Here is a 20,839-nt window from a genome sequence, read left to right as displayed (position 1 = left end):
CTTTGGGGAGGGGGAAACACGGGTAGGAAAATCCATTTAGTTAATTGGAAGGTGGTGTGTACTAAAAAAGAGAAGGGGGGTCTTGGCATAAGGAGGATGGGGATTTTGAATAAGGCCTTATTGGGCAAGTGGATTTGGAGATTTGCCGTAGAGAAGGATGTCTTGTGGAAGAAGGTAATTGGGGTGAAGCACGGGTTGGAGGGTTGTGGTTGGAAATCTAAGGAAAGCCCGGGGGCCCTTTGGAGTGGGAGTTTGGAAGGAGATTTTAAAGGAGATGGGCTGGTGCTGGAATAACATGAAGTTCAAGGCGGGGAGGGGGACTAAGATCATGTTCTGGACTGATCATTGGTGCGGTAATGAAGCGCTGTCCCAAGCGTTTCCCCAGATTTTTGCCTTGGCAACGTGCAGTAATGAGTCGGTGAATGATGCGTGGGACCCAAGGCTTGGCCAAGGAGGGTGGAATTTCAGATTGGTTAGAGATTCTAATGATTGGGAGTTGGTGCTGATAGAGGATTTGCTCTTTTTGCTAAGGGACATCAGAGTAACCCCTGAGGAGGATTCAGTGCTTTGGAAAGGTGGGGATTCTGACAGGTTTCAGATTAGGGGGGCTTACAATCTGCTGGCAGCCCCTATTCCTCTTGTTTTTCAGGGAAAAAATATTTGGGTGGATGAGGTCCCAACCAAAGTGGCTTTCTTTGCGTGGGAGGCTACTTGGGAAAAAATCCTCACGTTGGATAGGCTGCAAATGCGTGGGTGGCAGCTTCCAAATTGTTGTTTTTTGTGTGGTTGTGAAGAGGAAAATGTAAATCACATTCTTTTACATTGTACAGTGGTTAGGACCCTTTGGGATATCGCCTTTGCCTTATTTGGGGTTCAGTGGGTGTTTCCAGAGAAGGTCAAAGAGGCGTTATTCTGTTGGCGGGGCCCTTTTGTGGGTAAAAAAAGGAAGAAGATATGGAAGACCATTCCACTATGTATTTTTTGGACGGTGTGGAAGGAAAGAAATAGGTTAGCTTTTAGAGGGGGTCTTTTGACTATTCAGACTCTTAAGAATTCTTTTGTATGTAGTCTGTGGAGTTGGACTAAGTTGTATAGGGGAGAGGAGTCCTCTTTACTTCTAGGCTTCTTGGAGTGGGTAGCGGTCCCCTAAGGGCTGGTGAGGTGTTCTTGTTTTTGTTTTATGGCCTTATGGCTGCTTTGTATACCTCCTGTATTCGGTGCGGCCTTTTGGCCTTCTCTAATATATTCTCTGCTTTGCTTATCAAAAAAAAAAAAAAAAAAAAGATTGGCTATAAGAATCCATTTTATTATTTTGATCTTACTAATCAATGATTAATAGATTAATCTTTATGTGCGATTGATGCATGCCATGATAGCAAAAGTGTTTTTTTCCATTTATTTTACAATAATAGATTGGTTTCTTTTCAACCCCTAAAGGAAATGAAGTTCAACTTCTTTCATTTCAAATATGTTAATTGAATTCATTGCCTTTAGGATTTATTTTTAAACCAACATAAAGAACAATATTGGTTGTCCCACTAGCACCTAAGCCACAAAACCTCTAAAACATGATCTAGACAAACTTTAAGCAATCTCCACTTGAAATGTCTCAAGTTTAGTCTCTTGAAGCATACCACATTAATTTTCCAATGCTTGAGCTGCCTAAACCAAAACCTTTCTTTTCCCAAGCATTCAACCCATTCACCCACCAAGACATTAATAAGCTCCATCAATTAGTGCAAGTTAACACAATCTAGTATTGTATATATACAACAATGAAGCTTCTTCCATTCTCTTTTCAGCATATCCTCCCCATGTCTACCTTAGCTTGTAACCTTTAGATCATCACCATGACGCTATTTAACTTCAATAACCAAGAATAACAGGCAACATCATTCTAAAACCCTTTAAAGAAGAAATCTAAAACTGGAATCTGATTCTTCATCTTCACCCTCCTAAACCACCAATTCAACCCTGATAATATCACACAATAATACCCTAAAAGAACCTTCCATTCTAAATACAACTTCTGGAGTATAATCCAATAACCTAATCAATTCCCATAATCACTAACTCAACCCTCAATCTTTTCCCCCACCCAGAAACCACCCCTTTACTGGTTCTTAAAGTCAGAGTCTCTACTTTTATCTCATTGGACATTCCATGATCTCATTACATTGAGCCTGAGCCAAAATAGCCACACTGTCATCCAAGATTTGGCAATCAAGAGCAACTAACACATGTACAAGTCTCTTTTTTTTATCAGAGCACATGTACAAGTCTGACTTTTTATCCAAAAGAACCTAACAATTCCTTAGGTTGGGTTGCAACCCATTATCTATGTCATAGCATCATATATATTCTTAAGTTGTGTTAAATGGGAAGGTCTTCCTCTTAAGGCTTCAAGGTAAGGCTGTAAGATGACCTGAGAAAGACATGATGGAATGGATGGATGCAAAGAAGGGAAAATTTCAGTATTGATAACTTCTTCTTTTTTTGCATGGAAAGCTTCTTGGGAAAGGTTTTGACTTTGTATTAGCGGCAAAGGAGAAAATAGTCTTTGGTGAATCAATGTATTCTCTTTAAGGAAGATGAATAGTCAATAGATCACATCCTTTTGCATTGTGCTAGAGCTAGAGTGTTATCAAATTCAACATTGTCTTTGTTTAAGGTTGCATGGATGATGTCAAGTTTGGTAAGAGAAACCTTTTTAGAGTGACACTGTTCTTTTGTGGATAAAAAACCAGAAGGTGGTCTAAAGGGTTATACTGCCATGTGTTCTTCAGTCATTATGGATGAAGGGAAATTGTAGATCCTTTGAAAGCAAAGAAATATTTAATCAAGAGATGAAATTCATCTTTCTTTGTAATCCTTTGTTGTGAATTAAGATGTACATAACTGGGAGTTCCCTAACTGTTGGTGCATTAGTTAAGTTGGCAATTTTGTTTTATTCATCATGATTTAGGACTTTGTGCACTTTCCTATAGTTTACATTGCTCTTGAGGACTGAAAGTTGCTGAAAAATCAACCCAGGATTAAGTAGGTAAGCATAATTGACTTAATTCATAATAATGACGTAAAAGACATAAAGTGAACTTGTATGAAAATAAAAAAATATAATTGTTTTGGAAACAAATAATTTTTTGAGTATTGTATATTAGAAAAAAGGAAATGGACATTTAAAGAATTCAAAAAATAGAAATTTTAATTAGAGCACTCAAGTGCCCACAAGGGCCACTCAAGCACTCTCAACGCTCACCCTCCAGTGGCCTTAACAAGTGCAAGAGGGCTCAAGATGGGATTGTCCAGATTTTCCAAGGTTCCAAATTTCTCCCAGATTCCAATTTCAATTTTGGTAAAATTTGATTGTTATTTTGAGTTCAAGTTCATTAGGGTTTATCCTATATCTATATGCCTAATATTAAGTAATTCCACTTTTTATGCACCTAAGTTTTATGTCATTACTCTTGGTGCTTAACCCGACACTCTCAAAGTATTTATAATTGTTCATTGAGTTCATGATAGAGAATTACATTCCTTCAAGGTGTTGAAGAGTGAGCACAAAGGTATCGCATAGTGGACATGAAAGTATGTGTAGGTACTATCAGCGTAAGTCTCAGGCAGTAGCAACTACCAAGTAAATTTGTGCATCCATTTCTTCATAGTTAGTGGATTTCAACTCTGCAATCTCTAATCCCATGATTCTTACATCCACAAAGTCTATGAAAGGCTTTGTGGGTAATTTTCCACATAAATCATTTGTGTACTTGTGCGATTGAAATTCTTGAATTGATTAATAACTATCAATCTAATTAAACAATCCATAAAAAATAAAAAATAAAAAAATTATCTTTGGGCTAAATAAACACCCTCCTCTAGATAGTTACACAATAGAAGATCTTAAACTTTCACTAACCATGTTAAATTTTATAGATTGATTAGGATCTTTATGAAGGGCCCTTTATTTTTTATGTCGTTTCTTTTTCTCCTATGCTTCATGGCATCTTTGTAGACGACTTGTGTATTTCAGTGCAGTCTTTGTTACATGTTGTCAATACATTTATCTTGTTTGCATATAAAAAGGAAAATAAAGAAAAATTGAAAGCATTTTGAAGTTGTGTTGCAACCACAATATCCATTCAAAGCCAATAAAAGAATAAAAAAAAAAAAAGAATTCTCTATGATAGAACAATACACCATTGCAAGAAAGTTTCCCCAATGCCTATTATTGAGCCTCAAAATATAAAACACTCTATAATTACAAACTCTTCCCTTTACCCTTCCAATTTCAAGCTATGAACCTTCTTCCTCCATGTAATAAATTTATTAAAGCATCATTGAAAAGATTGCCTATGTTTCTGCTACCTGAACATTTAGAATGCTCCCAGCTTTACAGTAAATATTTCCTTCCATTTGAGATTTCAACTTTTTCGTATCCCCCTCTTTGATTTACCACCAAAACTCCCTCCTAGGTCCAACCTCCTTAGTGTAGATGCCAATATGTTCTTTATAATCCTTCACCTTCTTCATTGGTGCTACTTTGTCTGATCATAAACTGCAATCTTCTATGTTTCCTCCTAAATTGCATAGCAAAATAGTGCCTCAACTGGATTGACTGTTGCACAGGTGAAGGTGCTCAGGTGTGCTTAGAGTCTTATAGGCTCAAAAGCCACTTGACCAAAAGGAGAAAGTACAAGTAGAGACAAAGAAAATGACAATAATAAGGCAAGAACCATGTTGCACCCAGCAAAGATCATACAAGCAGATAATACTTAGGAAGGCATGAATCTCTAACAACTGCCTCAAACACGAGGCTCTAGGCTTAATCAGCTTATTTGCTCCCTAGTTAGTAACACATCCAAGTGAAAGAGCAAGCCAAACCCCTTGAAAGATCTATAATTACACCCACATTACTTATTTGGTGTATTTATAATTAGACATCTAAACTATGTAATCCTGACTTCTTTGAAGGAATAAGCTAAACAGATAGATGTAAGAAGTTCAAAGTCATGAAACAAAATTCTATTAACTCACCTGCACACTAAGGAGACAATTGAAATGATAAGTGGTTGCCATACGCCCAGCTGCCTCCATTTCGTAGGCAATGGTTAGGGCATTAGAATGGTCCCCGACTTTACAGTCTTCCTCGATTAAAAGATCATATAGCTCATTTGTAGCTCTCAGCCCACCTTTGGCACCCTTCAGGAACACCTTGTTGGCATCTTCTAGATGATTATGCCTAACAAGCTCCTCTGATTAGAAGAACTTCACCATCTTAGATAAACGTTCAAAGCATTGAATGTGTGTCTCTTATTGGCATGTACATACAACTTGAAAACATAATAATCATTGAGTTAAGCATAACATCGTACCAACAAGAACTAGCCAAGCTTTGCGGATGTCAAAGTTCAATTTTTCCATAGCTGCCAGGATTTCTAAGCCTCTGGTAGCATACCCTTTGGAACCAAACAACCGAATCAATGCCACAAATGTTTCATGGAGAGGCCGAAGGCCTGCACTTAACTCTCTCCTCAATGATTGCATCTGCACTAAAGCAACCTCAAATGTAAGTATACTCGGAATAAAGTGTCAACCATAAATACGAACAGAAATTAAAATTTGTCCTTTTTTCATAACCAGTTCTTTCATTACCAGTTCTTTCATTTTTGTCCACCTAGTATATTATTGTCATGTACTGATATTGTTACCTAAACCTAGAATTACTGGAAAGAAAGCAAAGTTTCTTAGCCTCCATTTGGAGCATGGAAAGTTTGAGGATAAAGATGATGGGAAAAAAAAAATAAGGGGGAAAAAAGAAGAAAAGGAAGGGTGAAGGGAAAATAAAAAATAGGATTAATTGATTAAAAGGGATGAAAATATACCAAATTTGTAAAACTAATCTCTCCCATTTTTGAACTTGAAGAGTAACCCATTTTTGACATAAATAGCCTTCAACATTTTCATTATTTACATGTTTGTTTTAAAAGAAAAGATTATTTTTACAAGAAAAAAATAAGGGTATTTTTGTCCAAAATGGGTATTTTTTTTGGTAAAAAAAAGTGGGAGGTTAGATTTGCAATTTCATGTTTCCTTTGTCCCTTTTAATTGGTTATCCCTAAAAAATAAGTTTACATTATAAAATTCCAATCCCTATCCAATTTTATTGTTCTTTTATATAGAGAATGAAGAATTTGGCAATGCATATGTTTTAAAATTAGTTTTATAGATTTTATTCTTCCTTCTATTTTCCATGGTACATCAAAGAAGAGAATTGGGAATTGCTTATATTTTTTTTCCTCTCTACAACTTTTCAAGAGGGAGGAAAATAATTTGAGCTGCAAACAGCATCTTTGTTTGCATCTCCAACACACTTAATAGCATGTAATAAATTTACACAGAACCTAGAGCATCTATGTATTGTTTTTATCCAGGGGAACACTTCCAAAGTGGCATTATTCTTGAGGAAAAATATTTTGCAAAACAGCTTTCTCAAATGATTCTCTGAACACAAACATATTGCAAATATTTATCAAGGTTATTGACTCCCCTTCCGAGGAGCCTATATTTTCTGTCCTTTTCCAACAATTTCACACTAAACAATCACACTCTTAGAGAAACTGTTCTTCAAAAGAGTGATGCTACATTCCTTGAAGATACATATCATAATTTATCATCATTGCCTTGATTTTGTAAAAATTCGAAATGCTTAATAAGAAGCTGTTTGGCCAAGCATTTATGTAAACGACACTTTTATTTGCATCGAGAAAATCATTTTCATTTCTACTGTCAAACAGCATTCATTTTCCTCCATGATCACAGTAACCAGACATAGAAAGAGCACCTCACCGCGCCCTCATCGTCTCCATTGAGAACGGTAGACACGATCAAGCCGTGGAACGAGCGAGGGCCAGGGCTGAGCCCGGCGGCAACCATGTCGTAGAACACTTCGGAAACTCCGGCGGTATCTGCGCTCCGGGCGCGCTCCATTAGCTCCTCCATGAACGTCAGTCTCAGAGCCTTCTCGCCGGCCGACACCGCCGTGACGGCGACGAAGCTGTCTTCCTTAGGCTGCTTTGTTTTTTTCTTCCGCCGTGGTCTCTTTTCCGGCGAAGAGATTGCCGAAGTTAGGGTCAGTGTCCGGCGAGGATTCGTAGGATAAGGGGATTTGAAGGGGAGGTGCGCGTATGTTAAGAGGCTCGACATTGTGAAGAATTGAAGACAGTGGATAAGAGGGAGGGAGTTGGGTTTTGAGGGTGTTCGGGTTTGAACTTCACAAGAATCAAAGCTCACGTGACATCACGTGTCTAGATTATTTTTTATTTATAAAATAAAATTGAAAAAAATGATTAATTTTTGGGATCCTAACCTAGTTTAGCTCGAACAAATACATTTGAAAATTGAACATTGATAGGTGCATTGTTATTCTACATTTGAAAATTGATAATAAAGATTAATAATGCAATTTAAGGGGTCTATTTATATACAATTTTAAAGAAATAATCTAGGTGGATGTTTGGTACACGAACTTAATAATTTAAAGTGACTTAATAACTTAATTTAAGTTATTAAATAAATTAAATATATTTAGTAAAATAATTTAATAGTATAACTTAAAGTCATAAATAACTTTAAAAATTAAGTAAAAATAATTTACTTGTTTTTAAGTTTACATCTTCATTTTACGTTTTTATCTTCATTTGTCAAATTATCCCCATGATTTCTTTTATTACTCAACCCCTTTTATAATTTATGAGGATAAATATGTCAATTTGATAATTTAGAATAAATTTTAAGTTAATTTTATCAAAGATCATTGATACTTAAAAGTAAGAGTTAAGTAATAAGTTTTAAGTCAACAATTTAAGTATAATTTAAGTTAAAATCATCAAGTCTATTAAGTTTTACCAAACACCGTCTAAGGTTCATGTTTGGTATATGGGAATGAAAATGGAAATAACAATTTTCTTTCCATTCTCATTTCTCCTTGAATAGGAATGGATTTGGCGATTCCAATTGTTGTATTTGGATGCATATAGAAATATAAGGTTTGAATAATTATTTGTTTTCATTTTAATATTAAGTAATAATGAGAATAAAACAATATATATACATATGTTGACAGTAATATTAATAAATATAATTTAAAATAATAATTTTTTTTTGTTTCCAAAAAAACTTTCACACTATACAACTTTTAAAATAATTTTTTATTTTCATTTAAAAAAATATTTTTGAGAGTTTTTTTTCTAAATAATAAAAAAAAAACTATTTGAGCTTGTGATTTAAAACAAATATGTCTTTAAAAAATTAATACCATTGTTAATTGTTGTTCTTGAAAAACAATTTTTAAAAAACAAAAGTAATAAGTTTAATCATTTTTAAAAATAATATTAATAATTATTAATTTTAAATTATTATTATTTATTTTTAATAAAATAAATCAATTATGCTTTATAGAATGTTAATATCCATATTTTTATAATATTTATAAAAAATATAATTTATGATTTTGTTATAATATTACTATTCATATTTTATCAAAAATATTTATTTTTAAAATTTATTTGTAATCACAAAATTATTTTTATATTTAATAAATCTTGAATTAAATTTATTTTATAATATATAAATTGAATTTACAATTTTTTTTTATAAAATCAAAATAAAAAAATATTTTTAAAAACAACTTATCTAAAAGAAGTTTTTGATTTTTAATTTTTAAAATTAACTTGTACTAGGAAATTAAAAGACCTCTTCTTATAGATGAATTGAAATCTCACTTTTAAGTGGAATTTCTTTTCTTTTGAAATCATTCTTGATTTCATTCTCATCGCCACTTAAGTTATTCAAACATGAAAATTAGTGAGAAAATGAATGAGATGTCCATTATTACTCTCTCTTCTCACCTACTAAACATAGCTTATAGTAGTTGATGAATATTTAGGTGTTGAGCCTAAACGAGTGATTAAGAATGACTTCAAGAAGAAAATGCAAAGATAATTTATATATATCAAACTCTTAAGAGAGAGAATTCAAAAATAGGGTATTTAAATAAACTAATACTTTACCTTTTTAAGTCAACTTTAAGTTGTCCTCTGTTCAGGTTATCTGTAAAATGCCATAGTCAAATGCTATCTAAATTTCAATTTGATCAATAAAAAAACATTAAAAGTGTGTTTGATAGTAATTTTAGGAAATGTTTCTAATATTTATAATATTTGAAAGATAAAGTATGTTTAAGAGTGATTCTAGAAAGCATTTCTAACACTTGAAGGATAAAAATTTTCAAGTATTAGAAATATTAAAAGTACTTTCTAAAATCATTACCAAACGAACTCTAAAAAAACTCAAATCATGTAAAATAAGAATTTATGATCTTTATATCTAAATTCCTAGTTTCCAATATATATATAGAGAGAGAGAGAGAAAGAGAGACACACACACATATATAGTGCAAAAATATAAAATTATTAACATGCAACCATTGTCCACAATACAAAATTCAAAAACATCTAGTCATAAAATTTGTGAAATTGTCAATAAAAATCAATTATCACTCATCCTCCAAATCCACAAAATTATCATCGTCATTTTCATATTATTTATCATAACAATAAGTAGACAAATAAATATAATAAATTGTTTTATAATAATAAATGGATAGATAAATAAAATTAATTAAAAGCATTATATAATATATTCCTTTCATTACCATAATAAATAGAAAATAAAAAAAATGAAAAACAAAAACCCAACACTTGGATAAATAAGTAGTTTCAATCTTTCATAATTTCATTATAACAATAAATAAATAATAGATAAATTATTTAAATAAATAAAAATATGAAAATTTAAATTTAAATGCCCAAGAAACGTTGTGAGTGCACTAATGAGAGAAATCAATAACCTATAGAGATGTTGAATTACTCATGGCGACCACCAGGTAGACACTATTAGGACATTTAAGTCTTGTTTGTATGTTGAAAATTTTATTCATTTTAATGTTTGGTCATAAAAGTCATTTTAGATAGTAACTTGCTATCCATTGAAGATCAAGGGTTGTTGTTCGTCTAATTGGGAAGTCACAGATACGTCTAAAAAGGTTTGACTTGTGACAAGTTAGGTTCTTATGAAGTATAAAGAGGAACAATATCTTTTAAATCAACAAAATTGATATTTTGTACAAGTTAAATGAAATAGAGGATGCTCGAGTGAGCAACATTGCTCAAGCGCTTAGCATTGCTCAAGTGCCCAAAACGCTCAAGTGGTGGTTAAGTGTGCTCAAGTCGTCATGCATTTTCTATTAAAAAAAAATGGAGAATATTTTGGAGAATTTCACACACATTGGATTTGAAAACCTATTCATCCCGAGCCTCTTCGGGTTGTTTGCCTATAAATACCTCATTATAACCCTACTAGAATTAGAGATTGGAAAGATTTTTCAAATGAGTGTCCTTGAGAGAAAGCCTAACGAGCCACACCATTTACGATCTCTCATTCGAAGGATTCAAGCTTTGAATCTTGGGTTAAAGACCTTCATCTCTTCAACGAGGTTGAAGTGTACTCATAGGAGCAATAAGAGCTTGTTGCGTCGCGGATGTGGATTGAGTTGTAGGTATTGGAGAATAATTCTTTAGGGTAAAGTGGGTTGGTACATCTATGTAACTTGATCTCATATGGTGTATTTAGATTAGCCATCTTAGACTTTATGATTTTTTATCTCCATAGTTAGTATGAGGGTTTTCCACGTAAAAGTTCCTATGTCTCATTACGTATATTTATTATCTTGTAAGCATTGCCTATAATTGAAAGAATTGATAATCCTTAACTACTTGTAAAGAAAAGTTAATTATAACATACAAACATCTGTTTAAATTTTTAAGGGTTTATTATACTTTACCCCACTAACTTATAACGTGTTTTGCACATTGCCCTATCGAGTTTAAAATCGAGCAATGTACCTTCTATGCTTTATAATTGCATGCAATGTGTATTTGTTGTACGACGACATTAATTATAATGAACGGAAGACATATGTGCTAATCACGTGACATGTTTAAATAAGGGCAAAATTGTCATTTTATTTTAAAACCCTAAAACCTCAACCCATCCCTCCTCCTTCCTCTAATCGTCTCCTCAAATAGTGGTCGAGATTGTTTGATTAAATTGCAGTAATCTTTTCCAATTTATCAAAATCGAATTAAAACAATCAATTCAAATTACATAATCAAACAAATCAACCAAAAATAAAAGAGAAAAGTGGAAATGGATACAAAAGAGGCTTCGACTATTGGAGAAGTGGAATCCTTGATCAGAAATTCATCTAAAAAAATCATTTTTCAAGGAATGATTAAAGAAGAAAAAAACGAACAAAGAACCTTGCTTGGTTGCTCAGTAACCCTAGGAAGGGAAACAAAAATTAAATTGTGGATCTAACTCCTTGCGATGATTTATTTCACAAAATAAAAAAGAAATGAAAACTTCAATTCCATCAACCAAATGATCATATTCTTTTGCCCTAAAAATAATATTTTGTTGTACTTCCGAAACGAATGAATTTTGTTTAAAAATAAAAATCCTTGTTTGGTTTCTCAAAAAAAAAAAAAAATTAAACGTTCATAAGCAAAACTCAAACGCTACCTTCTTCCAAAAAAAATAATAATAATAAAATAAAATAAATAAGTGGAAACAAATAAAGGAAAAATGAGGTTAAAAAAAAACAAACAAAGCAAAACTTGTTTCTTATTGTGCTCATCGCTGGTGAATCAAGCAAACCTTTGCCTTCCTCATAAAAATAAAAAATAAAATAAATAAATAAATAAATAAATAAAAATTCTCAAGAAACAATACTCTTAGGACTATTATGAACACTAGTATTCATATGATCTTAGAGACCTTGCCATTTTCCTTTGGGATGGCTAAGAGGATTCTAAAAGATTATAAGGTGTTCATATGAAAGTTAAAGGTTCTTCGGGTTCTTTTCTCAAGAAGAATAAGAATAATACCAAATAAGGAAAGTTTAAAAGAAGAAATAAGAGAGCAAACTCAAGGGCAAGTGATTTCTTTGTGACCTTTTGGGACACTAGAAAAGGAATGCCTAGTTTACCTAAAGGAAAAATGAAAGTATATATCATTTTCTCATTATTAAGTATTTAGTGTTGGATTTTACTATTTATGGTGGATAGATTGCAGGTCCACTACTTGTAAATCCTTATAGGATGTTGAATGTTGGGATTATACTTACCTTAGCTTCAAATGCAATGTTAGTTATGTAGGTAAGTGAGAGGTAATATCCTCTTATTTTATACATATTCCATTATCACTTTGCCAAGTGATGAGAATAGTCAGATTTCATGATTAAACCTATCACTAATTAAACATTTGGTTTCTAGACCTAGGTCATATTAATCAAAATAGGATCCAAAGACTGGTAAATTCGGACTCTTTGATTCCAGAAGACCTTTCAGTCTACAAATCATTCATAGATAGAAAAATGATCAAGAGACTAGGCTAAGGAATGTTTGGAGTTAGTGCATATTGACATGTATGGAATTTTTAGTGTCCATGCATGGGAAAAGTACGCGTATTTCATCACTTTTAGTGATGATTACTCTAGGTTTGGATGTGTACATAGGAGATTTGATGCCTTGGATACATTCATCGAATTTAAGGCATGATTGGATAACCTATTGGGTATACATACCAAGTCACTTCGATTAGATCGAGGTGATATGTCTAGTAAGTTTGATTTTTTCCATTGAAGCACAAGATTATTTCCTAGTTATGTGCACCAAGGTCTTTATTGTAAAATGGAGAAGTGGAAAGAAGATATCAAACTTGGATGGACATATTGAGATCATAGATAGGTTTCTCATTTTTTTTCCCAATTCTTTTGGGGATATGTCTCATAGACGGTGTAATACCTCTTTTTCTTAAGAGGTATATTAGTTTATAGGATATCTAAGATGATTTTTAGGTTATTACCTTTATAATCATGATCATCATAAGATATTTGTGGACTCAAATTTGAGATTATTTATGAAGACTATATGATAAGAAATAAGGCAAATTGTAATATAGATTGGAGGATATATTAGAAGATAGTCTCACATTGCATAGGATATTATGGATCTAGAAGGTTAATAACATACCATTCCTATGATTTCTAGTACACTAGTGTCTCATCATAATGGGAGGTTCATATTCCATAGATTATGATGAAGTGGTTAGCAGTGTTTGTGCTCACTTAAGGCAAAGAGCTATGAAAAGGTAATTATAATCTTTGTAGTCTAACATAGTTTAGGTTCTTGTAGAAGCACCTAAAGGGATAAAATCCATAGGGGTAAGTTAGTCTACAAAATGAACACAGGAGTAGATGGAAAACTTGAGTTTCATGTGGCTAAGATTGTAGCTAAAGGTTATAGTTTGAAACTTTGTTTCAACTATGGAAAACCTTTTCAATAATGGTCATACTCAAATCCATCATATTACTCCTATCTATTGTAGTGTGGCTCATTTATAAGATATAACAACCAAACGTTTTCATAGTATAGGGCCTTGTGTTTATAAGAAGGCACAAGGAAGTGTGGTGATGCTCTAAGATCTTGCAGGTAGATGACAATCTACTCATTGGATATGATGTAGGGATATTGTCATTAGTTAAGATTTGGTAGTCTACTCAGTTCTAGATGAAAATCTAGAAGAAGATGCAATATATTATGAGAGTTACGATCATTTAGGATTGCAAGAATAGGAAAATTACACCATGTCACCTACATAGATGAACATTTGGTCAAGTACATGATGCAAAACTCTAAGAAGGGTTTGTTACTCTTTAGATTTAGAGATATCTTTCTTAGGATCAACATCCTTGGACATTTGTGGAGAGAAATCGCATTAAGGCAGTGTCCAATGCCTTTGTAGTGGATAGTCTTAAGTATGCGATGTTATGTGTTAGACTAAATATTTGCTTTGCTATAGGAATAATGAGTGGATATTAGTTCATTTCCTGATTAGAGCTTTGGGTGGATGTCAAACATGTGCTCTAGTATCTTTGGAGAATAAGAGATTATATGTTTGTGAGTCTTTGCGATGAGTTGGTACTTCTTTTGTATTGGGAAATTGGACTTCAGTCTAAGAACTCTTGCAGATCTACCTCTAGGTATGTGTACACTGTAAGTGGCTTGTTTTGTTGTTTCTATAGCAATAAAGGAAGTCTTTTGGCTTATGGGTAGTTCTCTTGGTTATATCATCTAAGATCTTGTTAGTGATAACAGTGGGATAATGGCATGGTCTAAAAAATCGAAGTGCCACTAGAAGAAGAAACACATAAAGAGGAAGTGTTACCTTATTGTGAGATAGTACAAGAAGGTGATATGATTGGTGTAGAATCTTTTTGCAATGCCTAGTTTGCTTTTTGGGCTAGTGGGAGCTTGTTGGGATTGAACCCTTAAAAGTAAGACATGATGTAACAAAGTTAGACTTAACTATCCCCTTGCTATCCCTTTGGTGTATTGACATTGATTTGAGCATTCAACCCATATCTCTTACATTATACATGACTTTGGTGCATTAGGAGTTGCACAGAAGATACAAGTCATAGGTTCCTTGTAAGTAGGTAAATTTTTCGCTATTGATTCATAGATTTGGGTAATCTAGTAAAGACTGTAGTGCACCACCTCCTAATTAGAGGAATGGTTTGTCTTGACTGTCAAGATGAATTTCCCATGGTGAGTGCACTAGTGTATGTGATACACATTGGACAGGACCTATGGTGAATCATGATGCAAGGTTATCAATTGTCATGATTCACCAAACTATTATACTACATAAACTCTAAACCTTGAGAGGATATTGAGTCTGTGCCAAAATCAATAGGAGGCTTTAATTTATGGGTGAGACCTTAAAGTAGTCATATATCCCTATGGATTGAGTCATTATTGATGGAGGTTGGTGGCAATAGGTATTATCAATAGAGGTACCATGATATCTCATATGATTGAGATAGTGTGTTCCCTTGGGTGATCCAAAGGACACATGATTATGAAATCTATGGCCATAGTGATTCCTTTAGTGGAATTTCACATATGCTCCTTGGAGCTAGAGTATGTCAATTGATCACATAATAAGTGAGATTTGTAACTCAAGGATTGAAAAGGTAATCTTGATAGGTGATAACACTACTTTGTTAGATTGTGGACACTAGTTCATGGGGAGTTTGCATGTAGTGGATAGTAGGTCATGGACTCGAGCACTTGGTGTCTCGTTGTAATAGACATAGAATACTAGAGTGTAGTTGACTTTTTATAGTGGGATGTTGAGTTAATCTTAGAATTTGATTATGAGGGAGCTAGTACTCCTATGGGTTCTAGTACTCTTATGGGTCTTAATGGTCCTCGCTTTGAGCTCATATTCCTAGATAACACAATTTATGAGGGTTGGATGAGTTATTAGTTTACTTTTATATATAAGGACGTTTTGATAATTACGTAAGGTTGCACAAAGATAAGTGAGTGGTATGTTTGGACTGAGCTAATTGATTATTTAAGGTCTTGTATAGTTAATTAATAAATTAGCAACCTTTTTAGGTTAAGTCACTTAAGCCCAATAGGAAGCCTATAAATACCCCTTTAGGGTTAGGGTTTCCAAGTCTTGCCATTCTTCCATTCAATCTAGAGAGAGAACCCTAGCCTCCACTCTTGAGATCTCCACCATCGTAGTGCCTAGACATAAGGAAGAGACATCAGATGGAAGATTATGGTGTTTATGAGATCTATTATGACTTTGGAGTTATCTACATCGATTAGAATTAATCCGGGAACATCTAGATAAAAGGTATGTGGCTTTATTCTCTAGATCTATGTTTTCTATGGTATCCATATTGATTTTGAATACCTGTTTATTCGTTGCGATAGATTTAGCGAGCTTATGATAGATTTGCATGTACCCTACATCATCTAGGGCATGGGAACAGAGTAATCCAAGGTTTCCAACAAGAGGAAAAGAGTTTGATAATGTGGATGCTAGCCCTTTTTACGAGTTTAAAGAGGTTAAACGTGAATTTTCAACCCTAGAACTCTTCAACAGAATGAGGTGACTGAAAGAAAAAATATTTAGTGTTATATACTCAGGGATGGAGTGAACCTTAGAAAGTTTGATGCTAAATCTTATGTCGGTATCTTTCGAGGCTATTCTACTCATAATAAAGCCTATAGGGTTTATAATCAAAATTCACAAGTTATTCAAGAATCCTCTAATATAACCATAAATGACACTAGGTATGATCAGGATATAATTGAGAGTCAAATTTTTACCTATAAATCAATTGGGGATAACCCTAAAGATGTGCAGATCATAAAAGATAACCCTAATGATATCCTTAAAAAAGACATTGATCCCAATAAGAATGAATGTACCTCTAGATGACATTTTTGAAGAAATGAGGAATAAACATAGATCTAGAGTACCTAAGAACCATCCAATCTCAAATGTTATTGGTAATATAAATGAACGAGTAGTTACTAGGAGACAATGAAAGTTAAATGGGATGGGTCTTGTATGACATACTTCCTAATTAGAGCCAAAGAATGTGAAGGAAACTTTAAGTAATGAGTCTTGGATTACCGTACTTTAGGAAGAGTTAAATCAATTTATTAGGAATGATGTGTGGTATTTAGTCTCTAGGCCTAAAGATAAGCATGTCATAGGTACAACTTGGATTTTCAAGAACAAACAAGATGAAAATGAGGCTATTGTGAGGAAAAAAAAACAAGATTAGTTGCCTAAGGATACTCACAAATAGAGGGGATTGATTATGAAGAGACATTTGCACCTGTAGCTAGATTATAAAGATTTACCAAATGGATGTCAAGAGTGCTTTTCTGAATGATATTTTGAGTGAAGAGGTTTATGTTGAGCAACCTAAGGGTTTTGAGGATTCAAAATTCCCTAATCATGTCTATGGTTTAAAGAAAGCCCTTTATGGATTAAAGTAGACTCCTAAAGATTGGTATGAGAGGCTCACAACCTATCTTTTGGAGAAAAAAATTGAGAGAAGGGGAGTTGATAGAACCTTATTTATTCATAGGTTTTAGGATGAGTTGTTATTAGCTCGGATTTATATAGATGATATTGTTTTTGGAGCCACCTGTAGTGACCTTATCCTTAGTTTTGACAAGGAAATGGAGACTAAATTCGAAATGAGTATGGTAGGTGAACTAGACTTCTTCCTAAGATTATAGATTAGGTAACTAAAAAATGGAATCTTTCTATCTCAATCCAAGTATGCTAGGGAGTTAGTTAAGAAATATAATAAAAAATCCATCAAACACTTTAGGACACCTATGAGCACTACCTCTAAGCTTAACAAGGATACATCTGACAAGGATGTTAAGCAAAATCTTTATAAAAGCATGATAGTTAACTTATTATACCTCACAACGAGTCATCTTGACATATCTTTTAGTGTTGGAGCAGGTACTAGGTACTAAGCAAACTCAAAGAGTCACACTTAACTACTGTTAAAAGAATTATACGTTATGTAAATGAGACTTTTGACTATGGTTTATGGTATCCCTTTGATTATTCTCTTATGATTGTTGGCTATTCCGATGTTGATAAGGTTGAAAATGTCGAGGATAGAAAAAACACATTTGGTGTCTGCTTTTTCATTCGTGATTTTCTTGTGGCTTGACTTAGTAAGAAACAAAATTCTATATCTTTATCTACTGCCAAAGCTAAATAGATTGTTGTTGGAAGCTGTTGTACACAACTCTTGTGGATGAAGCAAATGCTAAAAAACTATGAAATTGAGCAAGGGACCATGAACATACGTCGTGACAACTCTAGTGCTACAAATATCTCAAATAATCATATTCTTCATTCCCATACTAAATACATTGAAATTCATCATCATTTCATTAGGAATCTTGTTGAAGAAAAGCTTGTCTCTCTAAACTTTGTCCCCACTAAACATCAATTTGTAGATATTCTTACCAGACCCTTGGATTATCTTAGGTTTGAGTCTCTTATGAAATCGCTAGGCATATGCCTAATTAACCGATCTTCAAGAGTTATAGGCTTCAAAGGTTTTGAGCATATTGTCTATTTTCTGCTTGTTTCCTTTGGCCTTCTTTTAGTTTACTTTGGGCATATGATTTTTGTTTAATTACTTGATATATTAACATGTTTTGTAATACCTCAAGTTTGTGAACTAGAGAAATATACTATGTCTACAAGACTTAATATGGATTGATTCATAGATATTTGTTAATCATTATTGGCGTACTTGATTCTTGATAATTAAATATCTTTGTATAGTGGAATATCAATCTTAGTTACACCTTGTGATTGATCAAGAGGAAGACTTCTTAAGTTTAAATCATAAAGTAGACTTTATTCACTTTGGAAGGATTCTTGTCCATGCTCAAATCTTATCATCCACATGCCTTGTTTAACTAAGATCATTATAATTGTTTCCCGAAGTGAGTCAATGACAAATTCTTGAATCATTGGTTAAGCATAATCCTCATATACTTTCTCCAAGATTCATGCTCCTAAATGTATGTTACTTGTAATATTTGGAAACACCCCTAAAGTGGATACAAAGGTAACCATGAATGAAAAAAAAAAAAAGAAAAATCAATAGTGATCATAGTGTACAATGCCTCCACTTCCAAAAGAAAAAGGAAAGAAAAAAAATATGATATCAAATTAAGGGGGAGTCAAGTTGTATTGTATGTAGATCAACACGACCGTGTTAAATAGAAATTTGACGATCTTGGATCAAATTGACTGAATATGTAATTTAATTTTTCCAAAGGTATGACTGGATCTCTTCTAAGTGATCAATTTCAAAATATAGAGCTAGACAATAAGTCTTATTCCCTTGAGCATCAATACTTATGTTTCTATGTTGGCCATCTTATTGATGGCATGCATTAGGTTTCAAAGTTGAGATTATGATTAACTCTAGCCTTAGAACTTGAAACCTCATTCTTGATGGACTAATGTATAATATCTAGAAGACTCACTTGATTTCTTATTGATTAAACTAATCTTAAGAGTTTTGAAACATGATGATCTACCCAAGTCGATTGTTTTTCTGTTTCTTATCTCATCTTTGTTATCTTTTGGTTTCTAGTTAACTTGTTCAATTTCTTAGTTCTCTAGGTTTGGTTTTATTTTTCTCATTAACCTTCTTTGAGGCTTCAAACACTTGAGCGTTATTACTAGCACTCAAGCGTTGCATCTATCTCTATTAACATTCAAGTATTGTAAGTCTTTTCGAGTGATTAGACCGCTTGAGCGCTTTAAGTCATATCTACTATCGCTTCTAGTGCTTGGGACGATTGAGTAGTAATTTGCATCCAACCATCTTGATGACTATTTAATCGTCCTGCGTGTCATATTCATTTCAAACATTCCTATTTCCTTTAAGCGCTTTGGGATTCTATTTCTTTGTCATTTGAGGTTAGATCTCTTCATTTTTCACGTTTTGCTTTCATTATATTGTTCTACACATCATTTTTAATATTCCTAGCGGTTTATGTTGTCTTTGGATTTTTATCAGTTTTTCCTACATTTAATTTCATTTTGTATTCCGTTTCATTTATGGCTAGTCGTAGACGTTCGCTAGAAATGACCTCTCCTAGGTCACTCGAGCCTATCCAAGGCATTGCTCTTCAAGGCCCTCTTTCAACCTTGCTAACCTCCAAGTGGAGTGCTTTCATTGTCAAGAGTCGTGTGACCGTTATTATGCATCTTTCCATCATTGACACATCGAGGTTGAGCGGGCCATCGATCCCTTAGCCTTCCAAGACACTTCTTTTCCTATCATTCTTCATGAGAAAGGTTGGAAGCCAATGTTTTCACTCAAAGGGACCTACTTCTCTCACCTAGTTCACATGTTCTATGCAAATATGCCTTCCATCGTGGCTGATGTCATATTTCGAGTGACCACGTATGGACAATCCTTCCTCATCTCCTCTCACTCCATTGGACATGTACTTGGCATGCCTAGATTAGATGCTCGTCTTCCTTTATATGTTTTGGAGGTAAAGGCTCTCACTCAAGGAGAGCTTGTGACCATCCCAACCACCCTTTTTGGTGCCCATCAAGCCCTTCCTTTTTATATCTCCATTCTTGGCTTCTCCAAGCCAGGATGGATCTTCGCTAAGTTTCTCACTTATTCTTTTTACCCCTCTACCCATTGTACCGAGATTTGATGATTGAATACTTAGTTTATTCACGCCATTCTCATTGGCTAATAGTTTAATATTGACTAGGTCATTCTTGATATCATGACTCCCTACCGTGATCCTTCTTTTCGATCTGGTAGCCTTCCTTTTGCGCTCCTAGTTTCCTACATCCTTGATGTTGGCAGATCGGAGGTTTGGCCGTGTCCATCAACTCCCCTTGTGTTCGCCATGGGCTCTTAGGTGAATGCACTATAAGGCTAGGGTATGCGCCTTTCCTACAAACAATTGCTTTTAGGAGAGTTGGTAGCGCCTGAGGTCCTACAAGTGGTATCAGAGCTGAGGTCACGGGTTTGAACCCTAGGGGTGTCGTTGGGGGGGAGATTGTTGGCAGATCGGAGGGTTGGCCATGTCCATCAATTCCCCTTGTGTTCGTCGTGGGCGCTTGGGTGAATGCACTAGAAGGCTAGGGTATGCGCCTTTCCTACAAGCAATTGATTTTAGGAAAGTTGGTAGCATCTAAGGTCCTACACTTGAGAATGTTGGTTTTGAGATTTGTGATGCCATGAGAGTCTAGGATTCTGAATCCCCACTAGATTAGAGCTCTTGGGACAAGCATTATAGTCATGTATATGGTTCCATGG

General features: G+C 33.9%; 1 protein-coding gene across 1 annotated transcript in view; it reads right to left on the bottom strand.

Annotated features, from left to right (window-relative positions):
- LOC100241547 (uncharacterized) overlaps positions 1 to 7,245 on the bottom strand; it is a 61,123-nt gene extending 53,878 nt beyond the window's left edge. Inside the window, exons 1-3 of the mRNA XM_002268058.5 lie at positions 6,847 to 7,245; positions 5,373 to 5,544; positions 5,035 to 5,252 (exon numbers count right to left, since the gene is read on the bottom strand). Of these exons, the coding sequence (XP_002268094.2) occupies positions 5,035 to 5,252; positions 5,373 to 5,544; positions 6,847 to 7,203 (747 nt within the window). The 5' untranslated portion in view covers positions 7,204 to 7,245. The remainder of the gene's footprint in view (positions 1 to 5,034; positions 5,253 to 5,372; positions 5,545 to 6,846) is intronic.
- Positions 7,246 to 20,839: the final 13,594 nt, after the last annotated feature.

This window comes from Vitis vinifera, chromosome 4 (genome assembly GCF_030704535.1).
Source record: "Vitis vinifera cultivar Pinot Noir 40024 chromosome 4, ASM3070453v1".
In the NCBI taxonomy this organism is placed as follows: Eukaryota; Viridiplantae; Streptophyta; class Magnoliopsida; order Vitales; family Vitaceae; genus Vitis; species Vitis vinifera.
Note: the sequence above shows the minus strand (reverse complement) of the source record. Positions and strands in the feature narration are given on the sequence as shown.